This window comes from Coturnix japonica, chromosome 13 (assembly GCF_001577835.2).
Source record: "Coturnix japonica isolate 7356 chromosome 13, Coturnix japonica 2.1, whole genome shotgun sequence".
Lineage (NCBI taxonomy): Eukaryota > Metazoa > Chordata > Aves > Galliformes > Phasianidae > Coturnix > Coturnix japonica.
In genome coordinates, this window is record NC_029528.1 from 12,229,886 (window position 1) to 12,248,795 (window position 18,910).

At 60.7% G+C, this 18,910-nt stretch overlaps 2 protein-coding genes across 3 annotated transcripts in view; one reads left to right on the forward strand and one right to left on the reverse strand.

Moving 5' to 3' along the window:
• Positions 1 to 275: 275 nt before the first annotated feature.
• Positions 276 to 11,461, reverse strand: CPLX2 (complexin 2). Of its 2 annotated transcripts, XM_015876407.2 has the most exons (5): positions 11,328 to 11,461; positions 7,479 to 7,568; positions 2,406 to 2,513; positions 1,815 to 1,990; positions 276 to 1,700 (listed from the first exon to the last, which is right to left on the reverse strand). In XM_015876407.2, exons 3-5 carry the CDS (start codon positions 2,434 to 2,436, stop codon positions 1,503 to 1,505), a joined length of 405 nt encoding a protein of 134 aa, XP_015731893.1. In that variant the 5' UTR covers positions 2,437 to 2,513; positions 7,479 to 7,568; positions 11,328 to 11,461; the 3' UTR covers positions 276 to 1,502. The 2 variants fall into 2 exon arrangements, with proteins under 2 accessions (XP_015731893.1, XP_015731894.1); XM_015876408.2 differs by lacking the exons at positions 7,479 to 7,568; positions 11,328 to 11,461 and adding an exon at positions 3,811 to 3,856.
• A 6,161-nt stretch (positions 11,462 to 17,622) lies between these two features.
• LOC107320452 (serine protease inhibitor Kazal-type 5-like) overlaps positions 17,623 to 18,910 on the forward strand; it is an 86,543-nt gene continuing 85,255 nt past the window's right edge. The window contains exon 1 of the mRNA XM_032447402.1: positions 17,623 to 17,943. The gene's annotated coding sequence lies outside the window, so the exon portion shown is untranslated. The remainder of the gene's footprint in view (positions 17,944 to 18,910) is intronic.

Here is an 18,910-nt window from a genome sequence, read left to right on the forward strand (position 1 = left end):
GGCCCTCCTACCGTAGCCATGGGTCTGCAGGATGGGCTGCAGAACCCTTTTGTCCCCATAGAGGGCACTGGGAAAGTGGAGGCAGCTGGGCTGAGGGCAGCACTGGGGGACTATGGAAAGCCTTTCCCTCCACCTGTGGGTTTCTGGATGCCATGCAGGCTGAGGATGAATCCCGTGCCCTCCAGTAACCTGCTGAGTGGCTGGGTCTCAGCTCTGGTGGGAGATGGAGGGATGGGGAAGGTGACAGGGAAGTAATGGCTGAGAAGAGGCCGGAGCAATGTACAAATCCCTTTATTTTATTAGTTTGTCAAAGACTAGTTCGAGCAGGATGGTCACAGCATGACTGCGAAGCCCCGAGCTGCCCTCTGCCAACCGGGAAGGGCTGGGCTGAGTGGCTGGGGGCTGTGGCGGAGGAAGCATGGGGGTAAGGAGGACAGGAGCACAGTACGGCAAGGGACGGGCCGGGGCGATGGCGTGCCCCTGCTGGGGCGCAAGCAGCAGCTCCTGGGACGTACCCGGGCAGCTTTACCTGGAGGAGCTGCGTGCCCAGCGCCGGGGGGGCAGCCCGGGACAGGCTCTGCGGCCCCCAGCCCCGTACTGGGCTTATTGCAACCCGCGGGCACGGCGCTGTCAGCTCAGTGCTGCGGGCAGCCCCGGGGACTGCGGGGCTTTGGGGTTCGAGGCGTGAGCAGCGGACACGAGGACGCATGGAGCAACGGGGCGCACCCTGGCACACAGACACTAATGCGAGAACGGGGCAACGGGGCCGAGACACGGACGAGCGAGCGGTGGGGACAGCGGGGACGGGGCAGGGGGACGAGGCAGGGAGGACCCTGCCCCGCACGCGCCTTTATACACGGTCAGCGGAGCGCGGCGCCTGCTCCTCCCGGTGCTGAAGTATTGCAGTCTAACTGATATGGCTTTAACTATGGGGCCAGAGATGCGGGAAGGGGGTCCCCTCCAACCCCCCGATGCTGCGGCACACCGGGCAGCCCCGGGGGACCCCCGTGCCCGGGGATCAGGGATGGGGGAGCTGCGGGCAGGGCGCCTGGCTTTGTGCTTTGGGCTTGGCCCAGGGCAGGATGGGGTCGGGGATGGCAGTGCTGGGGACGAGGGCAGGCACGAGGAGGCCTGCCCGGGACCCCTGGCAGGTGGGGGTGTGTGTGTATGGGGGGGTGTGGGCAGAAGGGCAGGGCTGAGGGCACGGGGAGCTGCCCCGGGGTCTGGTGGGGCCTGGGGTGCCCCCAGCCCGCTGCCAGGTTACATCAGTGCATTTGGTCCCGGTTCGCCCTGTCCGGCCAGGGACGCTCCCCTTTGGCACGGCGTGGTCGGGGGGCCCTGCCTGGACAGGATGGGATGGTTTGGTCTGGTTGGGGGACGAGGGAGGGGCAGGAGATGGAGAGGGGGTGCAGGGACCCCCTTGGGGCCAAGGGAACTGATGGAAGGGGGGAGGGAGGAGGGCGCCCGTGCCCCAGAACCCCATGGCAGGGTCGGTGGTGCTGTTACTTCTTGAACATATCCTGCAGCGGGCCGGGCAGGTACTTGAGCACGGTGTCCAGGATGCTCTCCTCCTCCTCTTCCTCCTCATCCCCGCAGCCTGCCGGGATGGCTTTCTTGGGGCGCGTCAGGCTGCCCTCACATGGCTGCTCCAGTGCTGCCTTCTCCTCCGCCTCCTTCTCCTCCTTTTTCTTCAGCCCATACTGTGGGGACACAGGCTCTGAGTGGGGCGGGCAGCACGCAGTGCCCATGTTGCACCCAACACCCGTCACCTCTCACTCTCATCTCCCCAGCAGCACAGGGAGCTGTTTGCCCACCTTGTCACGGATCTGCTGCCGGACTTTCTCCCTCTCGGCCTCCATGCGGGCATGCTTGGCTTTCCGCTCCTCTTCCTGCTGGCGCAGCGCTTCCTGCCTCTCCTCCTCCTTCTTCTGCGCATCGGGGTCCTTCTCCTCCTCGCCCCCCAGCATCTTCCCCATGTCCTTGGTGGCCCCTGCATAGCATGATACTCTCAGCCAGTGCCCACAAAGTCAAGCTGGGCAGGGAGCCAGCCTGCAAGTACAGCCTGGGGTCCCCTCATCCCCTGTGCCACCCTCACCACAGCCGGCTGCGTTTGGGCTCTGGGTGCTGCAGGGACGGGGAGTGCTGCGGGCTGCCAGCACTGCCCTACTTCAGCGTCAGCCGGGGGAGACGCTGGCAGCTCCAGCACCGGCACCCAGGGGACCTGCTGGGGAATCCCACACCACCGGGAGAGCAGGGATTCCCTCACCAGGCGCTGCCGGCTCCACCAACAGAGCCCTGGAGGGCTCTGGCAGCTGCTCATTCCCCCACTGTTGCCCTCCCCGACTCCATGCTGGGTGTGTTGTCACCCCACAGTGTCACTCCCAGGGGAGATGTTCCCCACTCACCGCCCAGCGCTTGCTTCATAACGAAGTCCATGGTGCCGGTGTGTGCGTGTGGCTATGCCAGTGCCCAGTGCTCATCCACTGCTGTCCAGGCTCTCTGACCAGGGCCACCTGGGTACAGAGAGAGGGAAGTGGTCAGGGACACCAAGCCTGGGGTCCGCACTGCCCTGGCACACAGGGACCTGGCTTCAGGTGGATTTAGCAGCCTGGTGCTGCCTGTAGCAGGGTGGCAAGGGCATAGAAGCACTGAGTACCACTGGAGTGACACCCACAGTGCCACCAGCACATCCCTGCACGGTGGGGGCAGACCCAGCCTGGGCATCACAACATGACCCTGTGTGCGTGTGTGTGTCGCAGTGCTTGGGCTCTGCAGGTGGGTGGAGATGAGGCTGCCGGTGGGTTAGAATTGCTTTTTGGGGTTGCAGATGTGTGTGTGCGTGTGCTCTCCATGTATGTTTGTGCAGCTGTGTGTGCTCAATGTGAGGTGCATTCACAGAGCTGTGTTGATGTGTGGGGCTACATGCATGCGTAGGGTTGGAGCTGTGTGTGGCCACACTGCGGGGGGTTTGCAGGCTGCTCGTAAGATTTGTGCGTGTGAGTTTGTGGGTTCACAAGCCGTGTGTGCACGGGCTCGTGTGTGCGTACAGGTTTGCAGGTTGTGTTTGCATGCCGGGTGCGTGTGTTTGCACACCGGTGGGCTGCGTGCTGGGTGTGTGTATAGCACGGGGGTGTGTGTGCGCGCTGCTTTGCAGCCTGTGCTGCGCGTGTGGGGGTGTTGCAGGCTGCTGGAACGCTGCGTGTGCACGCGGGTGGGATTGCAGGCTGCGTGTGCACTGCGTGTGCATGTAGGAGTGCTCTGTGTGTGTGTGTGTGTGCGCCCTGCGTGCCCTGTGCGTGGGCGAGGGCTGCGCTGATGCTGCGTGTGCACTTTGCAGTGTGTGTGTGTGCCCGGTGGGTGCCGCAGCCCCACGGATCTCCCCCAGCTCCCCGGGACTCCCGGCGATGGGGACAGTCCCTACAGCCCGGGGGGGGGGGAGCGGGGAAGTTTGTTCCTCCCTGCGCCCGGGGGAGGATGCGTAGGGGACACCGAGGACGCGGAGACAGGAGGGGAACACGGAAAACGGGGGGGAGCGGGACACGGGCAGCACGGAGCGCAGGGAGCGGGATGTTGGGGCGCGCGGACACGGAGGACGCGGAGGAAGGGGGGAACGCGACATGCGGGAACGGTGCGGGAGCGCGGGGACACGGAGGACACGGGACGGGGGGGGACGCAGCGCGGCCGCAGGGGACGCGGCTCCACGGGGACGGCAGGACCCCCCCCCCTCCCTCCCGCTCCTCCCGTTGTGGACGCGGCTCGCCCCGCCCGGTGCCGCAGCGGCGGCGCTGTCCGTTCAGCACCGGCACTCACCGGCTCCGCCGCCGCTCTCGGCCGCCGCCGCTCCGCCCCCCCCCCCGCCCCGCCGCGTCCCGCCTCCCTCCCGCCCCTCGCCGCACGCGTGGGCCCGCCCGGGGCGACACCCCCAGCTCCGCTCTGTTCCCGGCCCCGGAAGGTGGGAAAAGAAGAGACTACGGGACCCCCCCATCCCCATAGCGGGACGACCCCGGGAGAACGCTGCCCCCGCCGGGACCCCCCGCTCCCCAAGTGAAGGGATGGGGGGAGCCGTCCCCCGACGTGTGTTAATGCTTCACCTCCGCAATCCACGGGCAAAGCCGGGCACTGCTCAGCCGCATCACCGCGAACAGCATCACCCCCAGCCGTCCCTGCACCCCGCACCCAAACGGGGTGACCCCTTCAGCATCGCACACCTGAGCCTCTGCGTATCTACCAGGCCTTCATGACCCCACCGTGACTAATAGCAGGGATGTGGGGCACCGCGGGACTTCTCATAGTCCCTGATACATCGTTTGAGCCTCAGCACTCCCTGCAGCCACACAGAGTTCCCAGCCCCATATTCGTGGCACTGACTCCCATGAGATGCTGGGGACACACGGTGACCTTGTAGCCCCTGTATCCCCATGACTAGGGCAGAGCTCAGGGTCTGCAGGTGCCAGGACATGTGCATGTCTCACCCACAGAGCTGATGTACCATCCATCCAGCCCCGGGGTATCAGGAAGGGAATGAGCTCATTGCAGATGGGACTCTGAGCCTGGCAGTGAGGTGAGGCCCTGCAGCCCTGCGGGGGTGCTCACAGCCATAGCCCCTCTATGAGGCACACAGCGCTGGGGGAACCCTCATTTCTGTCCTACTGCTGCCACGCACAGCACAGCTTTAGCACAGGGAAAGCACAACCAGCACACATCCCACCTGCTCCCTGTGCCCTCCACCTCTTCCCACACTGCCCAACTGCTTTGTTTTCCTCCACCACGGAATAAATGCCCTCTGCCTCAGCTCCTAACCCTGCTGTGAGCGCTGGGACAGGCCTTGGTCTGTCCATCCATCCATCCATCCATCCATCCATCCATCCATCCATCTGTCCGTCCTGCAGCACCCCGCTCTGCACGCTGACGTCAGCGCTCCCGGCAGCCGGGCGGTGGGCGGGTGGCACCGCTGCTATTGTATTAAAAATAATACAGCGGAGCACAAATTCATTACAGATAAGTGTGACAGCCAGGAGGAATTAACGAGCCCGTCTCTCAGCGCCTGACAAACGCCTCCTTTTGTTCCTGGGATGGGTCCTTGAGTCTTTCAATCTTTGGAGACGCTTCGGCTCATTGAGCGCGTCCTCCCCCCAGCAGCTCCCATTGCACCCATGGATCTCTCCCAGTTGCAGCTCTGGTTCTGCACCCCAGCAGCTCGGTGCCGTTGGGTTATTTATGCTCCCTCCGCCCCCATCCCTGCAGAAAATACTGCTTGGCCCCTCCACGTCGCGCCGAGGGATTCGAAGTGGTTAACTCCATTTGCAAAGGCTTTGTTACGTCGGTTTTCCCTGGGCTGCAGCGTGATGCGATGCGCAGCGTGCCGGCTTGGCGGCTTTTATCAGGTTGTCTTCTGGAGGTAATTGGGTTTTTCAGGAGCCTGCTTAAAATTCGTAACCCGGCCTCTTAAACAAAACAAAAACAGCGGAGGGGAACAGGGGAGAGGAGGCACAAAGCAGCGGCAGCTGCAGCTCTGCAGAGTGGTCCCGACCCCTCAGGGCTGGCACCTGGCAGAGACAGGGCTGGGGATGGGGACCGGTCCATGCGTGCTGCAGCATCGGGTTGGAGCTGACCTTCATAGTGCAGCATCTGAGTGTGGTTTGGGGCATGCAGCGGGCAGGAACAGCCCTGCCAACCCGGGGTGACACATAGAGAGGGTCACAGGGTCACCACCATGCCGTGCTCCTGTTCCCTGCCTCGGACCCATCAGCATCAATATTGCAGAGCTGGCTGCATTGCTATCGCAGCCCCTCGGCATTACTAATGCAGGTTGCCCAGGGGAGCACGGGACACCCCCAGCCTGGCCCTGCCAGCTGCTGGGTGCTCCAGGTGCCACCGGTTCCATGCCACGGGGCACAGCGTGAGCTGCGAGTGGGTGTGGGGGTGATGCTGCAGCAGATGGTTGGCGGAGCCGATCGCGGCATCGCACGCAATGAGGGACGCACACATCCCCCGGCGGCCGCGTGCAGGAGCTGTGTGTGCACTGGTGCTGGCTGTGGGTGAGGAGGGGACCAAAGCTGCAGCCTCCAGCTGCTCCCAGCACAGTGTCCGTGTGTACGCAGTACAGCTGCGCTGCCCTCCTGAGCTGCCCTAAAAGGCGGCCTGTGCAAGAGTGATGTGAGGGATGGACATCGCCTGCGCTTGGGCTCTACTTGCTGTTCTTTCCAGGGCTGACAGCCACCACAGCCCCACGGCTCTGCCACCTACAGCCCTGCCTGTGTCAGGGACACCAGCACCCTCCTGGCTGTGCACTGCAGCAGCAGCTCTCGGAGCATTGTGTGGCCGCTGCCTCTGTGCTGTGCATCGTTAAGCAGCAGCACTGCAGCCCCTCGCTGCTCATCCTGTACGGGCTGCATGTTACCGGGCTGGGGGAGCGGCTGCTGCTCACTGCAGTCTGGCAGCAGATTTTACTTCACCCCTTCCCACCCCGTGCTGAATACAGCCCCTGTGCATTCAGCCTCAGTGCTGCACCCGCTCTGCTTCCCCCAGTTCGTACAGCATTCACATCCCGAGCACTGTGTATAAAGGCACACTTGCACCGCGTCCGCCCCATCAATATTTATGGCAGGCACGCACACTGCACAGCTCTGCAGGGGCTGGCATGGAGCTGGGCGCAGTGCACCCGGCGCCGTGTGGGCAGAGGACAAAAACCCCCACGCAGCCCATATCCTCACCCCATTGCTCCCTGTCCCAGCAATTGCCTTTGGGGTTGCAGCCATCCCATGCACATCCTGACCTACCGTCCCTGTGGCCCTGGCAGGAGCCATCCAGAGCCAGTGCTGATGGTGGAGGTGGCCAGGGCTGTGTAGGGAGCGGATTCTCAGTGTCCCCCAAGCTCCTCTCTCAGGCTGAGAGTTGGGGTGGGATCAGGGCATGTGCCAAGGAGGGTGAGCTCCTTCCCTCCTGAGATGGCCACCCCACCATGGGAGAGCTCTGGGGCTGAAGTGCTCCATAGAACCAGGGACACCTTGACCTCCAGTGGCAACAGATGGCCGCATGCTGGGGGTCTCAGTGGTGGCAGGGAGGACATCTGGGTGGCTGCAGCATGGTGGGGGCAGGATGAGACCATGCTGAAAGCACATGGAATGGGGGACCCTGTGCTGAGGGGGGGCCAGGAGGGATGCTGCCATCTCCCCCCCTCTGAAGCCGCCCCCAGCCCGCCTGCATGTGGGGTTTCCGCTGCGGTGTGACGCCGGATGAGCACGGCGCCGCTCCAAGAGCTGCTGGGGCTGTGGCCAGAAAACCATTCTTGGCTGCTGCCAGTGGGGTTTGGCTCATACCTTGCCCATCTGGGGGCTTTCAGAGGCAGGAAAAAAAAGAATTGAGAAAAGGAAAAGCAAACCAAACCCCCCCCCCTGTCCCTGCACCACCTGCAACATCACTGCCAGCTCTGTGCCTCACATCCACCCCATCTGAGCCCCATCAGAGCCAGAGCCTACCTTGGTGTGCGCAGTGTCCGTGGCCTTCAGCACCTAATGCAGCGCTGCGAGGGGCTGCCGGGGACGGGTGGGCATTGCAGGAGGGTGGGCCTGCAGAGACACCGATGGCAAAAGGGTCAGTGATGGGGGACCATCCCCTAACGCACGGGGTGCTGGGGCAGAGGGCAAAAGGAGGGGTTATCACACTGCACCAGATACCCAGCTCTGAGGATGGGAGTGATGCACTAACAGAGCCACCCCAGGGTGAGGAGGGAAGTGGCAGCCATCGGGAGGTGGCAGCGTGGGGGTCTGTGCCCCTCTTGGACCGAGGACATGGCTGCTGCTGGCTGAGCTGCAGACAGACACCTGGCAGTTCGGATGCCTTCATTAATTATTGAGAGGGCTCTCAACTCTTGGAGGGTTTTAAAAATTTGCATTAACTCTGCATTCCTCAGCTTTCAAGCAATGATTTTCTTCTTCGGAGGACATAATGGTGGGTTAAAACGGGGGGTAAACAAAGCCTGGAACAAAGGCTGCAGTCTGAGAGATCCTCCTCTGGGAGCCCAACTTCAGCCCAACTTTGAAAAGCTTCTGCCTGGGGTTCTCCTTGTCCTGAATGTCCTTGGAGTGTCCCCATCGTGCTGGGGAGGCTCAGGGGATGCTCCTGAGGATGGGGCTGTACAAACACCTGGGCATCATCTCTGAGTGATCTGCCCCCATGGTGCCACCCTGATGAGTGGCACGAGTGTGACATGGGGTGTGGGATGCAGGGAGCGGGTTCCTGGGGTTGTCATAAATGTGTCCTAATACAGAGTCACCTCCTTTCCTGCACCCCGGGGGAGGGAGAGGGGGATGCACTAAGCAAATTGAAGGTAAATAATGGCCCAGGGGAGAAGAGGAGGAGACAGACTCGGGGAGAGAGTGCCGGGTTTGTGGATGTGGTGCTGGGTTGGGGGATTCAGTGCTGAGCCTGGGCATGTAGCAGCCTGTGGGCAGTCAGCCCCTCACACTCTGCTGGGACCCCCATGGAGACCCCTAAAAGGCAGCTGCATCCCCGGGAAGCACAGCACTGAGTGCTCAGCCTACGAAGGGCTCGGCAGCAGCGTGAAGGTGACCTTTGCTGGGGACAAGCGCTGCCTCCTGCGGGATGTGGGAAGAATCGGAGCCGGGTGGGATGGAATGCAGAGCTCTAAGACTGGGGCCAGCCGGGATTTGGGGCAGCTCAGTGTGAGGGAGAGGAGCTGTGCTGGGACAGGATCAGTCCCTGCTGCGCTGGCTGTGTTCTGCGGTGCACATCAGATGCTGTTCTTTGCTGAAGCCCCAGAGTGTGGTCAGAGCTGGGCACTGCCTGCATGGGGATGTGGAGAGATGCAGCCCTGGGGGGGGGGGGCTGGGGGCCATGCTGGACGGGTCATCACAAGACATTGATTCTGGGGCCAGATCAATGTGGCTGTTATTTATTTATTTTATTTTTGACTGTCTTTGTAATGAGCAGAGCCGGCCAGGATCATGGAGCTGTATCTCACCTGGACAGATGGAGATAGACAGCAGCTCTGGCTGTCCATGAGTCTGCCTGTCCAGACAGTCAGATGCCAACCACAGCCAAGGCAGAAGTGACGTAAAGGGAAGGACAATGCAACTGTGCCAGGACAGCCCTGGCTCGGGGCTGTGGTGCACTTGGATCTGGAGGGGCTGCTTTTACCCAGCTCAGGGCATAGCTGCAATATACGGGGTGGTGATGGAGATGAGACCACCTCCCGTTCACAGCACCCCACGGTCATAGCCGGCCTTGTCCAGCCCCTGGGATGCCAGAGGGAAGTTTGTGGATGAGGAGGAGAGGGGTGCATGGGATGGGGCCAAGGGAAAAACTCTGTGACCTGTTTGGGGCTGGCAAAAGCCTCATGCCCAGGCACTGTTTATTGAGGTGGGAAGGCACAGAGCTTCTGCACTCTGGGGAAATGGCTTCAAAGCAGAGTTGGGAAAGCAGAGCCCATCCCCCAGGGATGTACAGGGCTGCATCTGAACCAAACCTTCAGCCCCCAAAATCTCCTGTCTATGGGCCAGGTCAGGGGTGGGTACCACTGCTGCAAGGCTGTGCTGATGGGTGATTCTGAGCATTGGATAGTTATTTTTACAGGAGGTGGGGGGCAACATTTGGGAGAGATGGGGCTGGTGGCAGGAGAGGGGACCTGCAGCACAGCGAGGTGACAGTGACTGCTGGGGATTATAACCTGGGCCATGAGGCAGAGCCCAAAGAGCCCGGGGAGGTGTGTGGTTGGGGCTTCCGCAAGGCCAAGGCAGGTGGAAGGGAAAGCTCTTGGGATGGGTGAGCGGAGCGCTCACGTGAGAGCGTGGCTGTTTACTCTGGCTGAGCAACCTGATTGCTCTCTATAAATACACCCGGCGAGTAAACACCAGGGAGGGAGCAGGAGCATTTAAACTCATGGTTGATGCTGGCAGAAGAACAAATGGGAAGGTCTGGCCAGGAACACACAGAGCTCCTGCGGCTGGCTGTGCAGTGCTGTGCCTGGTCAGGACAGCCTTGGGGACAGCTGGGGCCCCTCGGTGGGGATGTGTCACCTGCTGTTGATCCGAGTGGGGCACACGGGTGCCCAGCAGAGGGTTCTCTGCAGACAAACAGCGGTACCCAGCCTCTGCTGGGACTCAGCTCATGTGCTAAAATCATGATGGGAAACTCAGTTCAGGTTCCCAAAGGGCTCCTGATGAGTGGCACCAGGCCTGGCAGGCTCTGCCTGCCAGTAGGCAGTGATGAAACCCAGGAACGAGCCAAAGTGTGAACCGCAGCCATCCTCCAGCACTACAAGGTGTTAATCGCTTTGTCTGGTTGGGGTCATTTCAATACTAATGTTCTCACGCAAGGCAATCGAAGAAGCAAACAGCCCACAGCCGAGGGACATTTTTCTGTGCCAGTTTATCTCGGCTGAGCTCTCACATCTTCCCCAGCTTTGCAGAGAAGCCCTGAGCCATCAGCCCTGTTCCGAGTGAAGGCGCCAGCCCTGCTTTGCTGCTCTGAATCACCACGCCGGTGCCTGGGGCAGCAGCTGCCCGGTCACGCTCCCACCATGTGGGTGGCACTGCCACTGCATGTTGTCAGGCCTGGGTCACGGTGGCCACCAGCCCTGTGTGCTGCTGGGGACACTGCAAGGGGAGGGGATGGAGTTCGGGGTGCTGGCACCCCCGAGAATCAGTGCAGCAGGATGGCACCCCGGGAACATGCAGCAGGATGGCCCAAGAGGGGCTGGCACAGCCGAAGGGGGCAGGATGGGAGGGGAAGGTGGTGATGGGGAGTCACGGGATGAGCCCGGCAGGGCACCAGAAGCTCCCCCCGGCAGGAGGCTGCAAGGAGCATCCTCGAGAACAAGCAGCGGAGGGAGCAGGTGGCCTCTCCTTGCCCACGGCCCTGCTCCACAGCCCCAGCTCCGCAGTACAGCCCTGGGGGGTGACACCCCGGCGGTGACAGCCCTTCCCCTGCCACACGCACCGCATCCGCAGCCCCTACCCAGCCTTGCGGAGCGGCATNCCGCATCCGCAGCCCCTACCCAGCCTTGCGGAGCGGGGGGGGGGGGGGGGGGGGGGGGGCACACCGCGGGAGCAGCGCTCAGCCCGCATCCTGCATCTGCATCCCGCGCTGCTCATCCCGCACCTCGCACCCCGCACTCCGCATCCTGCTTCCCGCATGCCGCAGCCCCGCGGCCGCCGCCCCGTTACATAAGCCGGCGGCCCCGGGAGGCTCGGCGGGCCGGTCCCCGTGCCCGAACCGCCCGCCGGGCCCTGGCCCCCCCCTCCCCGAGCTCTGCGGCACGGCGGGCCCGCCCCTGGTCCCGGCCCCGCTCCCGGCCCCGCACCCACCTGGTTCAGCGCGGCTCGGTGCGGTGCGGCTCCGGTCCGCCCCGTCCGCCCCCGGCGTAGGGAAGAAGGAGCCGCCGCCGGAAGGGAGGCGGGAGCCCTTGCGGTACGGGGGGGCCCGGTGCTGGCTCCCCCTCCGCCGCACGGCCTCCCGGGCGGAGCCGGCTCCGTGCCCGCCTCCGGCCCGCCCCGTGCCCCCGGCGGCAGCCCCCCGCTCCCGGCGATTCCCCCCGGTACCCGGTAATTGCTCCCGGTACCCAGCAATCGCCCCCGACAATTGCCCCCCTGCATGCAATCGTCCTCCCCAACAGTGCCCACCTCTCCTTCCCTCCCATTACCCGGCCATGCTCCTGGTGCACATCAATCCCCCCCAGCAGCCACCCACCGCTACTCCCCGTGCCCCTCAGTACCCCCACTTCCCATCCTTGATCCCCATCAGTTTCCCCTACTATCCGCCCATCTCTCCTGCTCCCCCCATCCTGCAGCAATTCCCCACTCAATATCTACCCCCAACCAGGGCCCAGCACTTTGCTCCCCCAGATTCAGTGTCCTTCTTCCATGGCTGCTGTCCCACACCATGGGGACAAAGCCCATTGCTGGCCATGAGGTTGTATGGGTGCCACCTGGGATACGGGGTCCTCTATGTCTGCTGGGTATTGGGTGCACCACCCCAGCAGGCAAAGCACTGTGGGATCTCCAAAATCTGAGGTTGGATGAGCAGGGCAAGTGCAAGGGATGGGGACCAGGACCCTCATCTTTGTTTCTGCAATAGGTTCAGCCATTGGCACTGCTGATCTCCCTTTGGAAAGTAGGTTCCCTCCTCTCTGCCCTGCAAGGGGCACAGGATGGACACGCTTTAATGCAGCGCAGCTCTGTGAGGGTCTGCTGCTCACATTTCCCTCCCCATGGCATCCTTCACCCCCTGGGCACAGTGGCATGGGGTCAGCCAGCCCCACTGCCTTGCGTGCCATGCTGCTCGTCGCACCGCCGCCGCTTGTCATGGCCTTCATGCGGGGATGGTGCAGGCTGGAGCTGCTGATGAATAAATCAATCCCCCTCGGTGCTGAGGCTGCAAAACACGGCTGCGAACACAGGAGCAGCACTTGGGCCACGGGCCTGATGGCCGAGGAGGTGCAGCTGTAAATCCCCTGTGTGGGCACTGCGTCCCAAGCAGCTGAGTGGGAAGCTCTGATTGCTTTGGTGCCATGATTTATTTATTACAGTGCTCCATTGGCAGGCTCACACGCTCTGCCCCACATTCTGCCCGGATGCTCCTGCCTGCAGATGGGAGCGATGGTGGGAAGGACTGTGGGTGCTGTGGGTCCCTCTCCTTCACCATGCCATGCTGTCATTGTCAGCCTGCTGTCACCCAGCTGCCATTGCCGTGCCAAGGATCCTGTGCCCCTCTGTGTGAGCGGAAGGATGATGCTGTGCCGCTGACCTTTCCCCAGCTCTGAGAGCACTTTAAGGCTCAGCCAGGCTCCCGCTGCTTCCCCTGCGCTGTGCCAAGAGCAGAATCATCCTGTGCCCTGTGCTGACGTGAGGACAGAAGGAGGTGCTGGGACACCTCCGTGTCACCCCGCAGCCACACTCGCTGCTGGTGGCTCTGATTTGCCTTTGTCTGTCGCCTCCAGCTGCCTGCACCGGAGGAGATGGAGCTGCAGGGTGCGTTCTGCTGCCGTGCTGCTCATAAATAAACCCCGGTAATGAGTTGGGCTTTGGTGGATGGGCAGGTGGGGCAATAATCCCCCGATTAAGTGGACGAGGAAGGCAGTTAAGTGCAGAAAAACCACAAATAAACAATAATAAGAATAATTTAGGAGCAGGGAGGAGCTGAATCCCTTCGCCTTTCCCGGGCAGCACGCAGGGCCAGGAGCACTCTGGGAAGTGTAGTTTCCTCCCTGCTGACATCCTCTGCTGGCAGGATGGAAATCTCTCAGCCTTTCTCTCCATTCCTCCCTTTGTTCCCAATTCAAGAGTCCCATGGATACCAAGGCAGCTCCCCTAGGGACTGAGAGCAGGTGGGGAGCTGGGCTGCAGCTGGGTACCCCTGTGCAAGGGGTTGAGCAGGGAGCCCCCAGGGAGCATCACTTCTTTCCTTCTCAGGATGGAAACATGGGTTAGGGGAGGGGGGTTCTGCATGGTGTGGGCTGTGCACTGCAGGGCTGTGCAGGGTGCTGGTGGGGTGCAGACTTTGTCCCTGCACCCCAGGTGGTGGCAGACCCCCCGGTGAGCCCAAGCACTGATTTGGCACTATTGATCGTGGCTGCACGCCACGTGTGTGTGCATGATGCCGAGCTCACAGGACAATCAATAGTCGTTTTTCTCCCCAGCCTTCACCCTGCTAATGGAAACAGCTGCCCTTATCATTTCTCACCCAGGTGCTGGGGGCTCTCACGTCATCCTCATGGTCCAGGTGCTTGGGTAGCTGCACTTAGCCATAAGCAAACACTTTTAAGCAGAGGTCCTGCAGCTGCAGGAAATGTGCTTCTGCGGGATGGTTGCTGCCCTCGGTGCACATGGGGGCAGGAGGGATGCTCAGCCCTGGGGAGGCAGCGCTTTGCCACGGGTTCTGCAGCAGAGGAGGGACTCAAGGCAGACCCCATAATCCCTGTGTGAAGTGTAAGTAAGAAGTCGTTGGGGTGTTTTCTCCTCAAGCTGGGAGTGTGCAGCCTGGTCCTTGTAGGGAGAGGCAGGGCAGATCCATCAGGGCTCCCGCTGTGCAGATGAGTAGTTGCAGTCACAAAGCATTGCGGAGTGAAGCCAGGGAGAAGGTGGCTGCGTGTTCTGACGCTGGGTAACGGTCAGGTCCAGCCCCGTGGTACCGGGTCCGGGTGGTACCGGGTCCGGGTGCTGCCGTGATCCGGTTTCAGAAAGCGGGTGAGGAGATGCTGCCCTTCACGGCACGCTGCCGAAGATCGATGTGTTTTTGAAGTGAAACTCGGAGTTTTTACCCGGAAACAACGCGGACGCCTGCTCCGAATGCTAAGCAGCTCCTTGGGAGGACGTCCCCCAGCACAAAGGGTAGCGTGGTGCTCAACCCCCCCACTCAGCTCCGCGCTGGAAGAGCCACAAACCAATGCACGCACCAAGGCAGCCCTGCGGGGCCTCCTGCACAGTGAATGGAAGTGATTTTCACCTCCTTTCATGTGTAAAACCACGCTGGAGAGCAGAGAACAACTCCCCAGCAGCACGGAGGGGGCTGCACGCTCACAGCAGGTGACCCAGCTCAGAGCTCGGTGCGGGGACAGGAGGGACCTGGCACACAGCGCTGCTCCGTGCCACCGAGTGGGGATGTGCCACGAGGGCAGAAGTCACCGAGACCGATGGCGGCTCCTTGGGAACCGCAGTAATCTCATTCCGGGAGCAAATCACATTCCCAGCAGCCAAGGACATGTTAGGTCTTAATAAAAATGGTAATTCCCGGCAGATTGATTTGGGAGCAGGGAGTGCTGCTTGCTTCCCATCGCTGCTGCCCTGGGGGTTGGAGGTGGTGATGGGCAGCAGCGTGGGGCAGCACTGGGTTTTGGGGTTATGCAGCATGGGCTGGGGGTTGGTACAGCTGTTACAGAGCTCCCTCTGCTCTCATCCTGTAGGACATGGCTGCTGTGCCCTGCCCCAGTGTGCACCCAAACGGCCCCGAGGGTCAGAGCTGTTTGTTTGCAGTTTCCTAGGAGAGAAATCACGTTTAGGGGGGGGAAAACAATTAAATTAATTAATCACACACCTGAAAAGAAAATGTGCCTGCTCAAGTGCACATCGGGGATAAATGGTGTGCTCCAAATTAGACAATTTACAGCTTGGGTAAGTAATGAGAAAACCCATCCTGGCGTGAAAGCAGAGTGGGAGAGAGTGACCTTGGCTCAGGGCTCCCTCCCTGCACCCCAGAGCCTGCATCTCTCCCACTGCACCTTCATTGCTGCTCACTCCAAGCCCCACATTGGCTCAGCTCTGCCAGTCAAGGTGGCTCCTTCCCTTCAGTTTCCAGCAGGGGTTTGGGGTGAGTTCTGGCTTCTTTTGAGTTGTGAGCTCCCTCAGGAGCAGGTCTCAGCCCAGAGATGGCAGAGAGGAGGAACAGACAGGAAGGGGACAGATGGAGCAGGGAGTGGAGGGAAGGGACCCCAGCATAGAGGGGCACCCCACTGCGCCCCAGCCCCCCCTGGCCTATGCTGGCCCTGCAGTCCTCCACTGTGCAGTGCGTGGGAGGGCTGGCAAGGAGCAGGCAGCTCTCCAAGCTTTCCAGCAAGAAGAAAATCATTTTTTTTTCCTCCCTTATTTTTCTGGGTAGGGCGTCCCAGTGCGTTCTGCGATCATGGGGATTTAAAGGGGCTGAGCCCTGGTGTCAGTGCTCTGGGTTGGGGCAGAGGGGATGGTTGGGGTAGGTGGATTTATGTCACAGAGCTCAGCTCTGCTCTGTGCACGGGCTGTGGGGCTGTGCAACACACACAGGGACTTTGGGGTCCCCTCCATCCCACACCCCTAAGCCTCAGCTGAGCAGCCAAAATGTGACTGAGCCAGTGCTGGGGGGAGGTTAGTCCCCCACAGTTCCCACCTCTGCTGGGAGCCACCTCCGAAACCAGCCAGCTAATGATGCGTTGATGCAGCAGATGGGGGCCCTGATGCTGTATGGATTAAGCATGCAGATGGATGTACGGCACTGCGGTGCCTCCTGGCCTCCCCGCTTCCACCCCCACCACTCCTGTGATATTTGGATCCCCGGTCTGAGTGCGGATGAAGGGCAGGCGGATGGGATGCTCTCTCTGGGTTCTGTGGGGTTGTGGCACAGCACCATAGGCTTTGAAAGCTGTTCTGAGTCCTCAGATAGTAGACTGGGGCTATCCAGAGAGGTTGCTCTGCATTAGCCCACTGCAGGAGTCCTGCAGCCCCCCTTAGAACTGCAGAGTCCCCCCCTTCTCAACATGGGAAGGAAACTCCCTCCACCTGCAGCAATGCTCCCCTTGTCCCCACCGCTGCGGCGCAGTGCAGCTCCGTTATCTCCAATGCCTGGGAGCAGGGAACGGATTAATATTCATCACCAGGGAGCGGAGCATATGGAATATGAATAATGCTAATTGTGCCTGTATAGATTTAGCGTAAGAAGCTTCCATGCATTAAGGAGGGAGGGAATTAGCCCTTCTCCAAAGTGTTGCAGGTTCATTTGCGGTGAAGGAACACCCGCCCGCCTGCGGATCTTGGGAAGCAATGGGGATAAAACTTCTGTCCCACGCCAAGTGCAGGGCTGGGGATGTGTGGGTGGGCGCACACCCCTGCACAACACGAGAGATGGAACAAAGTCGGTCACTGCAGATGCAGAGGAGGAAAGGAGATGCCTGCAGCTGTGCAGCCCTGCTGCCGTCCGTGGGCTGCTGCTGCTGGACCCCCACCTACCTGCACAGCAGCTCTCAGCCTACATGTGCTGTGTACTCCTGAGGCTCACAGCTGCCCCTGTGCAAAGCAGAGCACTGCGTAGCCAGAGCTGAAGTGGTTGCAGCTAATGAGGCACCGGGGGGTGAAAGGATTCCATTTCTTCACCATCCATCCCTCCTGCCCGCCGGGGATGGTGCTCTGTGCCCTGTTTAATCGAATCAGCTCATGGCAGCCTGGCAGCTTTAATAAGGTCAAGAGGAGAAGGTTGATGTGTGTAGCCCGGCAGTGGGCTGGGTGCTGCGGGGATGGGGACATGTGTGTCCCTCTTGCAGTGTCACTGAGCCCCCTCTGTGCCAAGTATGGGCACATGTGGGGAAGAGCTCAGGTTGGCACAGGGCTGCCTGTGGAAATTCTTCAGCCTGAGGATGGGAAAAATCCAGGTGCTGCTTGTACCCAGGATGTGCCTGTTGTCTGCAGCATCAGGGGGAAGGGGAATCACTGCGTGCATCTCTCCTGGGCCACCAGTTGCAATCTTCCCATCCTTGACCACTGTCATCTCTCCCCCTTCTCTTCAGAATCACTGAGAACGTGGGATTCCTATTCCTGCACTTTGATCTCTCCAATTTTCAGCTCATTCTGGCTGCCTTATAGGCACTAATCCCTCTGCAGGCATCGGAGAGAATCCACCTACACTTCATGCAGCAATCACTTAAGTCTTATTGTGTAAATAAAATCTCAAACACGAAATCCTTAATCCTTGATGGCTGAGCCTCCGATACCCGCTCCTCCGTGTCCTGCCTGATAGAGGGTGGAAGAGGGGAAGGCTGTGGCCGTGCTCACACATATCCTGGATCAAGCATCTGTGGATGCTTCTAGCCCTGGGCTTTTCCTCTCTCCCCACTGGTCTGATCCCCTCCCCGCTCATTGCATTTGTTCGAGCTCAGGGGCTGATCAAGCCGGGTGATGTTTGGAGTCTGGGAATATTTCAAATGCAAATTCCCCTTTGGTAGATCGTAGAATTTGCTCCTTCTTATGAAGGGAACCTCTGGGAAGAGCTGAGCTTGGCGGCCATCAGGGCTGAACACAGACCTCTGTTGGAGGGGGAGGGAAATCACTGCCTCTCATTCCTGCTGCCTTTTTCTCCCCCTCCCCGTCCCTTCGTTCCTGGGCCAACACTTGTGAGATAACCGTCACTGTCACCAGGAGCAGGAGGCGGCTCAATTTCCCTCAACCACAGCTGGAGAGCGGTGAGGTAAGGGCTGTGGGGTCAGCAGGAAATCCTGCTGCTTTCTGGGTGCCAGGCAGGGAGGGGGGAATCACGGTGGCTCTTTCTGTAAGCCCAGAATTGATGTTTCCCTCCCCGGCGATCAGGGTGCTGCTGATATATTATTGTCTCTCTCTCTCCCAGCTCTGAAATTAAAGCTTTCACCACTTTTCTCACTGCAGTGCGTGTGCGAGAGAGAGAGATTTACACTTTGCTTCCCCGTTCAGAAATGGAGCGTGATTTTCCAGTGGCTGCAGACGTGGGGCCTGTCCTGATGCATTGGGATGGGCTGGGGGGGAAGGAGCCCCCATCTGCTACTGGAGCTGCTAATTTCCCCCCTAAACAGACAAATGAGAGCATCTCTAGGGAACAAAATACAACAAAAATAGGACTTCTGCCAGCCCCATCCAGGATGCAACATGCAGATCACGTCTCGTTTTGGGGATGGGAGGGAGAAGGGGGTGCAGAGGTGCACAAAGCAACCTGGATATGGCAGGGTGAATCCCTCAGCTTGCAGCTCTGGGGGATTTCTGGAGCTGTGCATGGGTTAAAGGCACCCAGCACACTGGGGCTGCAGCAGAACGCCGGCCCCTCGCCTGCCCAGCAACAGTTTCACCAATGGGGAGAATAACAACAGAGAGAAGTTCAGTGCTGTGGGGTATCTCTGGAGCTTGTGCTGCAGGTATGGGGCAGGTTGGGGGCACTCTGCAAACAAAGACACCCTGAGGAGCATCCGGAGCCTCATAAATAAATGCTGGGTGAGAAGGAAAAAGGATTTGAATTTCAACTTTGATGCATAATGTGCTTTCTCTCGAAAAACAGCCTTCTTGGCAGGGACCAGGCAACTTCCCACTAAATCTCCTGGAAAAGCGCGTTACCAGTCGCAGAGATAAAACCTCAATGAAACATCAGTGTGCTACCAAACTCACTGCTCCCTCCCCAGCCATGTGTGCCC